The 10792-nt window shown below is 49.6% G+C and overlaps 4 protein-coding genes across 4 annotated transcripts; 2 read left to right on the plus strand and 2 right to left on the minus strand.

Moving 5' to 3' along the window:
* Nucleotides 1-704: 704 nt before the first annotated feature.
* B0J16DRAFT_345383 (uncharacterized protein) lies at nt 705-1737 on the minus strand. The gene has a single exon (XM_046128255.1). The coding sequence runs from the start codon at nt 1582-1584 to the stop codon at nt 1093-1095; it is 492 nt and encodes a 163-aa protein (XP_045981537.1). The 5' UTR covers nt 1585-1737; the 3' UTR covers nt 705-1092.
* A 481-nt stretch (nt 1738-2218) lies between these two features.
* Nucleotides 2219-3170, plus strand: B0J16DRAFT_345385 (uncharacterized protein). The gene has a single exon (XM_046128256.1). It carries the CDS (start codon nt 2450-2452, stop codon nt 3044-3046), a length of 597 nt encoding a protein of 198 aa, XP_045981538.1. The 5' UTR covers nt 2219-2449; the 3' UTR covers nt 3047-3170.
* On the minus strand, nt 3171-4626 carry B0J16DRAFT_345386 (uncharacterized protein). Its single transcript, XM_046128257.1, has 2 exons — nt 4582-4626; nt 3171-4530 (listed from the first exon to the last, which is right to left on the minus strand). Exons 1-2 carry the CDS (start codon nt 4587-4589, stop codon nt 3432-3434), a joined length of 1107 nt encoding a protein of 368 aa, XP_045981539.1. The 5' UTR covers nt 4590-4626; the 3' UTR covers nt 3171-3431.
* A 241-nt stretch (nt 4627-4867) lies between these two features.
* On the plus strand, nt 4868-7814 carry B0J16DRAFT_307376 (P-loop containing nucleoside triphosphate hydrolase protein). Its single transcript, XM_046124822.1, has 3 exons — nt 4868-4953; nt 5039-5467; nt 5518-7814. Exons 2-3 carry the CDS (start codon nt 5196-5198, stop codon nt 7715-7717), a joined length of 2472 nt encoding a protein of 823 aa, XP_045981540.1. The 5' UTR covers nt 4868-4953; nt 5039-5195; the 3' UTR covers nt 7718-7814.
* Nucleotides 7815-10792: the final 2978 nt, after the last annotated feature.

Raw genomic sequence — 10792 nt, forward strand, 5'->3', positions numbered from 1 at the left:
TGAGGTGACGTTGAAATCAGGGGCACTAAGCGCGGCAAATTGAGCCGCTTGGCGCGAGGTGTCTTGCTGCTTTTAACACAAGCGACGGGGCAGGTGTGCAGACGGCTTTTAGCCAGGAACGCCAGCCTTGTGGCTGCTGGAGCCAGTGTGGGGGAAACACACAGAGAAAGCGAAAATGGGCGGCTGTTTCACGACTTATGGCTTATGATTGGATGAACTGGACAACCTAGGGGCGGTTGTTAAAAGTACGCCTCCTCCCAAGCGTCTGTGGGGGTGCCAGGGGATAGCGTCAGTAGGTTGGCAGCAAAACATGATGTGTCGGCACCGATCGCTGCATGGGCGATGGGTTTGGAAGCATCTCTGGGGTATGGGTGACGCGGGACCAGCCGACGACTGCAACGTCGTCCGACTTGTCGGTTTTGCAGAGGGGCGTGTATTGAGTGATAACCCTGGAAACCACGGAACCAAGACGATAGCAGGATGGAGAATAGCAGCGGGTTTGTAAGGCAGTGTATTTGAGACGCTTGCCCTAATCAGGGGAGGCAGCGATATGAAAGGATCTCCATTGGGTAGCACGGGGGAATGAAGAGCTGATGGAGCCGTCTTGGGCAAGGCAAGGATCTGTAAGAACGTTTTCTTTGTGGGTATCTCGACCGGAGTACGGAGTCTACCAGTTCTCGTAGCAAGCAACATCTTATTTCCCCTCTTTGAAAGACGGCGTGTTCCCGGGACTAATTGATGTGATAACCCCCCCGTAGATGTGATTGACCTGCTCCCCACACCCCTCCGATCCATCCTGAGCCAGTGTGAGGGAGGTAGCGCATGTGGTTTGAGGTATGCTGGTGTAGTAAGTCGCCGTCCCGTTGTCTTGGTGCTTTGAGGTTGGAAGATCCCTGTTTCGAGATCACGTGTTGGTGCACGTGATATGTGATTGTATACCAAAGTCCATCTCAATGACCAAGCGTGAGCGAGGAAGTGTGCCGGTGTTTTAAGACACTAAACGATGTGACTTGACTAGGATACCCACTCGGTATATATGCGCGGTTCGAGCCATCCCTCGTTGAGGGTCGCACCGGCCAATATATCGATAACTCAAGCCGCCGCATCTGTTGTTGCCGCAGTGCTGTCATTCTTCCGGGCGATCCACGTTCCCCGTGTCGTCAAACCGCGGGCTTTCTCAATTCTCTCCCATGGATTCTCATTAGATAGGTGATCGTAGTATCCAATATACCAAGTATCCCTGCGCTCATGGGCAACCGAATCTTGGCCCTGGCGTGGTATCGGCGCTGGTGCAGGCCGTTGAGGCAGACCAGCTGGGCGCACTTGCGCGGGGGCTTTTTGTTCAAATCCGTCATCCTTTGAGTCGTCCTCGTCATCAAGGGCAATCTCATCCGTATTAGAAGGGGTACCCAGGGCTGTAGAGTTTGCGCCGGTTGCAGAAGACTTTGATGGCAGTGCTGCGTCTGCGTTTGGGTTGTATCTACGACGCTTCGAGGGTGGTGAAGCAGCGCCGAATGATGAGAAGCCCATCTGAGCCATAAGGGCTTCATCGACAGCTTCAACGTCGTTATCTGAGGGGTCCATCTTGGATGAGTGGTCGGCTGCAGTCTCTGAAATCTATGACTGTAGTGAGATTCGATGCGACAGGCGTTTTAATAATTTGTTTGGGCAATGCGATGTCGACAGTGGATGAGATGAAGTCGAGTGAAACTGAGATGGGATGAAAAAGAATGAGGCGCGTTTGGCGTAAATGGAATCTGGGGTTGAGGCGTAGTGGAATTGTGGCTGTTGGGCATCGATTGTGGCTTGACACCTTTTAACTTATCGCCCTAGTGAAGGGAAGCCAAATGCCGGCATTTGAGAGTAACAAGGGTTGCCAAACTAGACATGATTTTTATGCTGAACAGCATAATTATCTTCTATTCTCAACAGAGCACCAGATGTACAGTATTACGTCCATAGGAGTTACTTCAATGCGTCGGCGTTATGAAGAGTTAACTCTGTTCATCAACATTCGAAATGAAGACGGAAAATAAGTGACATCAGACTAATGACCAAGGGTAGTCAAACATAAAAGAGCCAGGATAATTTATGCAGTGCTAGGAGCATTCGGAGCATTAGACGAAAACCAGCGAATGACAATAATCTTTACATACCGCTTGTGTGACGGATCTGCGGCTTCTGAAGCCTGGTGTGTTTCATTCCTCGGGTGAGATAAAATTAGGTAGTACCAGCCCGACCAGACAGGGCCTTTTGTTGTCAAGCTTGAATTTTCATGTGAACTTTCCTTGCTTTTTTCTTTCTTCTTTTTCCTTTTTCTTCTTCTTTATCTTTTCCTTACCCAGTTTGATCACTCTCCATCGCATCTCATAAGCTCCGATCCATATCCCAGACTAAGATCTGCGCTGTTATTCAGATCTACCTACACTAAATCAACTACATCACCATTATGGCGGAACAAAAACCCATCAAGCTCAACCCTCCAACCAAATACAGCCCATCGACCAAGAACTCTCCTCCTGTAGACCCTCCCACTCTCGATTGGATTACGACGACATGGTCCGTTACGCACTCAACACTCTCCATGTGGCGCGATGCCCGTAACGTGCGCATCACATACAAAATGCTCCCAGGAACCTCAGATGGCCGCCCTCGCATCGACGACCTCGTCGAGTATGAGCCCTTATCCAAGGATGGCACCCTCAAGACCGTTGAGGGCGTTGACACCCAGGCTTCTTCTATCGGCTGGGACTGGCGTGGCAAGGGGTGGCTGTCCATCGTCCACACTCACTGGGAGCTACTGGGCTGGGGCGAAGTTGTCACTGCAGAGGGCGTGAAGGAGAGGTGGGCAGTTACTTGGTTTGCGCCAACGATATTTACCAAGGAGGGAGTTGACATTTACTGTGATCGAAAAGAGGGTTTGAGTGAAGCGACTTACGCGAGGGTTTTGGAGGCTCTGAAAGGATCTGAGTCCAAAAAGGTTGTTGAGTTGGTTGAGACCCATATGCAGCCTGTTGAGATCAGACTACCTTGGGTTGAGAGCTGAACTCGCTGTATCCAATTTTTGTTTATGAGAGGGGGACGAATACTTAATAGCTTGGTTAGGATATTTTAAGAGTTTAGCTGCAATATACCCAGTGATCTAAGATCAATTACCACATACACACACATCAAATGCGGCACCAGTTCTCTACCTCTCTCATATTGGTTTGGCAAATTACCTTCGATAAGTCCAGGCACGGTTGCGGAGGTAAAAGATATTACTTGGTCTCACAAGGGGAACGTGTTGGTATTACAGTACAGAGGGCATGACGATTTCCCCATGACCTTCAACTTGTTATCGATAGCCTTATTTGTTTTATCGAGATAAATCTACTTCTTGAAATGCTATAAAGGGTGGCCAAAAGGGTATCATGCAATGCTATTGTGGTTCATGACGACTCTGTCGCCGTTCGTGGTCCTCTCGAGAGAGACCGCAGATCTCGTTTATCACGAGACTCTTTATCATCTCTCCCACTCCGCTCTCTTCGGGCTTCGCCCTCATTATGGCGCCTTCTCTCGTGCCGAGATCGCTCTCTGTCATGATACTCAATTTTTTGGGTCCACGAATCTTGTTGTCGATCACGATCATTCCGCCGCTCTCTGGATCGGTTTCTTCGCTCGCGGCGGTCCGGCGATCTTTCCCGGACACGATCACGATCTCTGCTTCTGTTTCTTTCTCTACTACCTTCCCTATCTTCATGTCTCCGTCGTTTCTTCTCGCGATGTCGTTCATCCCGGCGCATCTTCTTCAACTCCTCTTCTCTCTCTTGTTGGAAACGCTTTCTGTCCTGTTTCAGCTCACGAACTTTCGATGCTCCCTGTTTCATCATAGCAAGAGGATCATTAGATATAATGCGTTTGGCATCTCTTTCTTTTCGGTTCGGATCTTGATTGCCCCATACGTCTTTTGAAGAAGCATCAGGGGCTGCAGCATCAGATTGTGAATACCATGGTCGCATAGCACCATCCTTCCCTGCCGCATTTGTGAAGCGCATCATATACTGGTCTTGGTAGCTTTGTTTCTTCTTCTTTGCTTCTTTCTCGGCCTCTTCATTCTTCTCCGCGTGCGCCCTTGACTTCTCGTCGCCTAGCAAATCAATGTGCCCATTGTCGTCCATAATTGGCGCCGAGCTCGTGCCCTTACGTTCAGGTTCGGTCCTTATAAGAGTTGAACTGTCATTCTCCCTCGCTATCCGCATTTCGAAATCGGTATCGTCCTCGCCAGGTCGCTTTCGCTTTCGTCGCGTGCCGCCTCTAGGCGAGGCATCGTGAGTACGGACGGAGGGCTCATCTAGCCTGTGTGGCTCGGGTTCTTCAATAGGCGGAGGTTCTTCGCCGCGTAGAATAGCTAGTCGACGTTGCGCATCAATCTCCTGCATACGCTGCTCTTCCCCTTCCTCGGCGGCCTTTGCGGCAGCTTCATCGCGACGGACGCGCGCGATGTTGTCGGCATTGTAGACGTTCCACGACTTCTTCCCTAGCAGATGACTATAAGTCTGTTAGAGTTACGCGCCAGCATTGTTGGGCTGTCCTACTTACAGTGGCATCTTGAGGGTTGGCGTGAAGGGAAAGAATCAAACATCGAGCCTCGGTGCAGAAGCTCTCCGTCCGGAATGCGGGGCCGAAGATGACATACTGTAGGCACTACTAGGCACCTAAGCTAAGCCCCTGATAATGAATGCATATTGCCCCTCCATTCGTCAGCGTCCTGTCATGTCCTGTTCTCCTAATCATGAGGTAAGTTTGTTCGAAGCTCAGATAGAATCTTAGGCAGAAACTGACTAAATCTAGGTACCTTAGTTATGTTACTTAGCCCGGAGTCTTGTTCGTACCTAAGCCTCAAAGTCGAATATCTTTAGAGCTTCATACAGCACACTGTTAAAGAACTGTCCTAACAATTGGCCGAATTCAGTAAGTTGTGGGCCTGTGTGGCTCTATCTGTACGTCGTGATTGGTTTAAAGCTGCCTTACTGATTCAATACTGCTACACCTACAGTGTCAGCATAGAGGTTGGCTATGCGCAGCTGGCTAATCCATCCATTAACAAGACACGACACCTGGACTTACTTTCCTAGCTAGTATATAAGGCAGCCAACCCAAGCTTTCGTCGACCGAACTTGGACTTTGCAACCTCATATACACAAACATCGACCATGTCTAGAGCACCTTTCAGTGGATTCATGGGTGGCTCCCGAGGCCAACAGCCTCCTCCACCTCAGCAACAGCAAGGCTACGGTGGTCCTCGACATAACGACCCTCGCCAGCAGCAACCTCCTCAGAACTACCAGAGCTACCAAGGCGGCGGCGGAGGCGGAGGCAGTGGCTATGGAGAGAAGCCCTCGCGGTCTGGTGGTCGTCAAGTCAACCTTCGAGTTGAGAAGGTCACAGACAAGTCCCTACAATCAAGATTGATCTATGGCAACCTGTATGTATTCGCACTCTTGAATCTTTGAATTTGAACTAACATCTGAATAGGTGCGCCGTTTCTCCCGACGATTTCCCTCCTAACCGCGATGGGTCCGATCTCTATATTCTCCTCCGAGGAGGCCAACCTGTTGGCGAATACGTTGTCACCGCAAAGCCTGTCCCTGGATTCCCCCAGGGCTGCATCAGTCTGTCAGACCCTCAACGATCATGGGCCGGTATCACTATGCGAGATATGTTTACCGGAGAAATCTACGACCCTTTCGCGGCCGGAGGCAAGGCATACCTGGGCTCGGTCGACCTCGAAATTGGCTTCGCTTCTCCCAATAAGAAGACTGATGTTCCTTACGATGAGGACGAGCTCTCCAAAATGTTTATCGAGACATATCAAAACCAGGTACTCTCGCCTGGTCAGCGCATTCTAATGGACCACCGAAATATTCCTCTCCTCGTCGTCGTCAAGACAGTCTCGTTGACAGATTTGGCCATGACTTCGGATGACTCCTCCAAGAAGGCCCAGCGAGAACCCCAAGCCAGAGGTATCCTGACGACTCAGAGCCAAGTTATCTTTCACCGCGACGCAAAGGGTGACTTCAACTTGAAGCCTTCGATGCACAAGCCTAATTCCAACGCCATTCTCGCTCCGGACTTCAAGTTCGAAGATATGGGCATTGGTGGTCTTGACGATGAGTTCGCCACCATTTTCCGTCGCGCATTTGCTTCTCGTATTTTCCCTCCTGGTTTAATTGCCAAGATGGGTATTACTCACGTCAAGGGATTGCTGCTATACGGCCCTCCAGGTACCGGAAAGACTTTGATTGCCCGACAAATTGGTAAGATGTTAAACGCCAACCCACCCAAGGTTATCAACGGACCTGAAGTGCTCAACAAATATGTTGGTCAATCCGAGGAGAACATCCGAAAGTTGTTCGCCGATGCAGAGAAAGAGTACAAGGAGAAGGGAGACGAGAGTAGTCTGCACATCATCATCTTTGACGAGCTGGATGCCGTCTGCAAGCAGCGAGGCTCGGGATCCGGTGGAGGTACTGGTGTTGGCGACAGTGTGGTGAACCAGCTTCTCGCCAAGCTCGATGGTGTTGATCAGCTCAACAACATTCTTCTGATCGGAATGACCAACCGAAAGGACATGATTGATGATGCTTTGTTGCGACCTGGTCGTCTCGAGGTGCACCTCGAGATCTCACTTCCTGATGAGGCGGGCCGACTCGATATTCTCAAAATCCACACTGCTAAGATGAGCGCGAACGGACTGTTGGACTCCAGCATTGATTTGGAAGAGTTGGCTGGTTTGACCAAGAATTTCTCGGGTGCTGAGATCAGTGGTCTGGTCAAGGCAGCTGCATCTTGTGCATTTTCACGACACACTGAAGTTGGCCAGCTTGCTGCAGTGAAGCAGGATGTTGCCAGCATGAACGTGAAGCGCGAAGATTTCATGGTGGCTCTTACTGAGGTGCGACCCGCTTATGGTGTCTCAGAGGCCGAGTTGATGGAGGCTGTTCGCTTGGGTATTTATCCTTACGCGCCTCACATCAACTTGACCATCCAACAAATGATGCGTGTCGTCGGCATGGTCAAGGAGGATCCGAACAAGTTCAGCACATCGGTGCTTTTCCATGGCCCTATGGGATCTGGCAAGACCGCTCTGGCTTCACACATCGCAATGCAGTCAGGCTTCCCCTTTGTCAAAATGGTTACTCCCTCGGACCTCGTTGGATACCGCGACGACTTTGCCAAGAAGGACTATATCCACAAGGCATTTACAGACGCATACAAGTCACCTGCTAGTATTTTGATTTTGGACGATTTTGAGCGCTTGATTGGATGGAACCCTATCGGACCTCGTTTCTCTAACACCATGTTGGAAGCATTGACGACTCTGATCGTCTCCCGACCTCCCAAGGGCCACCGTCTTTTGGTGTTCGTTACCACTTCAAAGGCCTCGGTACTTAAGATGCTCGAGATCGATAACGATTTCGCCAAAAAGGTCGCCGTTCCTGGTGTATCTAACTTGCGAGAGCTGGGCGCGGTTCTACAAGAGTCGCCTGAATTTGACTACGATGTCAATGCCACAATCAACGAGATCGGTCAACAGACAGGCTCGGACAGTGTCGGAGTAGGCATCAAGACGATTTTGGATTGTATCTTCGAGGCCAAGAGAGACCCCAACGGGCAGGTGGTCGAGGCATTTGTAGAGCTGCTCGTCGGCAAGATTCAGGAATTAAGGGCATAGATTGTTTCGTAAATTTATTGAATAGATTCTGAAATTCCTACTATTGATCTCTCGACCGGTCGAGATTTGACTGTCCTGAAATTCGATCAACTGGTGGTAGCCTCGTTCTGATCTTTCATGCAATATTGACTTGTATGTATTTTCACGACTACTCTATAACTATTCCAATTAAGCACGGAATGTTGATAACGCAGGGTAGGCTAATCAAACGCGATCTCACAATGCGAGACTTGGACCTCTCAGCCGTTTCAATGCCTTAGATCGGTTAAACTTAGATAGTGAAACTGCGGCTGTAGATGGGGAACCACAATGGAAGCTAGGTGCTCAGATATGCTCAAGTTTATCATCGTGTAACAGTGACATTGGGCATCATGATCGTCTTGATCGTCATTCAGAACGCGGCAGCATGTAACCATGAAGTGCACATATCAAGAAAGGCTGATCATATGGCTATCGCCCTAAGCGGGCTAATTGCAAGAAGACATGCATTAGTGAAAGTGCCAGGATGATAGAGCATGTGAGGATCCATACATTCAGATACCATATTTTCGCAAGAGCAACATGAAATGCCTGGTCAAAAACGAGTGGCTGGAGAAAAAGAGCACGGGCTCCGGGTGGTTTATCGGAGCGGGCCTTTCTTGTCATGAACCGCTCTCCAGATCCGATCTTGCTTGATTCGGCCGGGGCAGCGGCTGTAGAAACGGCCCATAGTGGGCGGCAAGAGAAGAATCTTTCTCGAATTGATAGGCGGTCAACACCAAAACTCAAAAGAACCCATCACCACGAGTCAGTTATGCTTTTGACGTCCAACCATCTCCCCTCCAGCGGGGTCCCCGGCCGACGTCACGCAATAAGTTCTCTATTCAGCGCATTTCTAACGAGTCAAAGCAAAGGTCATTGGGTTCCTTGCAGTGTTAGTGAGGGGGATATGGATAGGGAGTTGTGTTGATCTGGCGCGTGTTGACTGTTTGGAGTCGGGACCGAAGACGACACAGTTTCTCTAAACTGTCCGTTTGTGGGGATATAATGTGATATGCGAGGAATTGATGCACTCATGCAATGTCATTGTTAGGGTTCAGCATTATCTTGTCCAAATGGTACCTAGCACTAGCCAAAGCATGAACGGCGGCTCACTGAGAGATGCAGGCCAAGCAAATAAGACAAGGCTTACGGAGATGACCAAAACAGGGCTGCAGGATCATTTACACGAACTCGATAAGCGTCCATTCATACATTCAATACCATGAGGATTTTGTGCATGTCGTTCTCGTCTGACTCTTCTCGAGTATTCTGCCCTTACCCTGAACCTGGACCTGGACCTGGACGGTAGACTGCCGAGACAGGAAAAGACCACGGATGGTTCCCCGGCACCCGAACAACTGGTGTCGAATCAGATCCTTAAAGCTTGACTTGGGTCTTGAGTCTAAAAGGTTCGTCGTAACAGTGGGTGCCATAGATCGGAGGCCATGGATCTAGTTGGCGTTGTCATACTGTGAGTGTGAGCTTGAGCCTGAGCTAGCACATGAAGGATTCATTGACATTGCGCGAGTGACAAAGAAAGAGAAGACAGAGGAGAGAATACTGTAATGCTGACTTATTTAGTGACGAAAAAATGAGGATACGTTATGCCAAGAGGGAAAAACGTGATGGACCATGCATTATGCATTAGCTGCGCTGCATTGTCGGTCATGGGATTCTCTTTCTGGATCGATTAAGGGTAGGACAGAACAGGACCTGTTACCCCCGCCGGACCTTGGAGCAATCAGTTATCGTACAGTAATTATCTGAAAATCCCCTCATGGCATATTTACTGTTGAAAAAAACTCTATCAGGATTGATACCCAAGAACGATACTATACAGTACGTAGTACTCATGAGATCGACAAAACTGGGCATTAATTCTAGATTCCACAAGGCCAACTACCTAACGTCGTCTCGGACTTGACCAAAACTCTGTCCGAAAAATTGAAGTGGAAATTGACTCGCACTTTGCTTGAAGTGTGTGCCTCTGTCTTTTGGAGGTTTGTGGTTTGTTAGCTGCAACGTCGAGGCATGGGCCGATAAGCAAGTAGCGAGTACTTGACTTTAATCCAATGGCTGGGTGTGGCAGGGATGTCTTTGTATGCGAGAACGGGCCGAGCTGGGAACCGTTGAGTGCTCAGCTGCAGGTACTGAGTACTTCTCAACCTCGGACGAACCAATTGAGACCTCGACAGAGGAAGAAAGCCTGGCCGGGTCTGTACCAACATCAAGGTTATCCCTGTAAGAACCGACTGTTTTGGACTTTTGTTAGTACTCAGTCCTGTACAATTACTTCTCGGTCGTTGAGTGAGATGAGAGGGAGATGGGAACACAAGAATTGGTGATTGCAACGGATGCTTGCTACTATTCATGACTCCCATTCTTTGGCTTGGCACGGGAGGCAAACAGTTCGTGTCAAGTCAAGTCGAGTCCAGCTGAAATACATCACCAATCAGACTGCTGAGCAACACTCTGGAAGTCGGGAGAGAGCTGGAACTAGCTCGTCAGCGACCCTTCCGTTGGGTTCAATGGGGCACAGATACCGCACTCAAGGTACAGGAACCGCGATAGTCGAGTACCGTCCAGGCGTAGAAAGGTACAGCTACAAAACTGACCTGAATCAATAAGTGCTATTCTTAAGTGCTAGGTTGACTCTGCCCCACACCCTCTTCTTCTCTCCCACGATCCCATGTGCCAACCTAGTCCAGTCCAGAGCCCGGTCCCGCGCCATTCAAAGCAAGCGTCTTGCTCTGGCTCTGGCTCTGGCTTTGGCTGGAGAGGAGAGGAGAGAGAGGATCGAAAAGTCTCTCTCAATTGCTTCTGAAAGTGCTCTTCGCTTTTCTTCCTCTTCTCTTTGCTTTTTACGTGTGAGACAGATCGAAAGGGCTTGGCTAGGGTCCTATTGTCGTATCGCGTGCCGGTATTCTGCTAAGAAATTACACGTCTGTTTTTTCGCATACAGCGTGACTCTTCTTCTTTTTTACGACCCCTCTGTCTCTTGTCTTTGGCTGTCTGTCTGTCTGTCTATCTTTTCTCTGCCGTTGGTCTACGACG

Source organism: Fusarium flagelliforme (assembly GCF_020744385.1).
Source record: "Fusarium flagelliforme strain FIESC 12 MPI-CAGE-AA-0113 chromosome Unknown B0J16scaffold_5, whole genome shotgun sequence".
Lineage (NCBI taxonomy): Eukaryota > Fungi > Ascomycota > Sordariomycetes > Hypocreales > Nectriaceae > Fusarium > Fusarium flagelliforme.

Coding starts and splice junctions, on each gene's coding strand:
- B0J16DRAFT_307376 (XM_046124822.1), top strand. CDS start 5,196: ATGTCTAGAGCACCTTTCAGTGGATTCATGGGTGGCTCCCGAGGCCAA. Junction 5,468..5,517: donor AGATTGATCTATGGCAACCT/GTATGTATTCGC, acceptor ACATCTGAATAG/GTGCGCCGTTTCTCCCGACG.
- B0J16DRAFT_345383 (XM_046128255.1), bottom strand. CDS start 1,584: ATGGACCCCTCAGATAACGACGTTGAAGCTGTCGATGAAGCCCTTATG.
- B0J16DRAFT_345385 (XM_046128256.1), top strand. CDS start 2,450: ATGGCGGAACAAAAACCCATCAAGCTCAACCCTCCAACCAAATACAGC.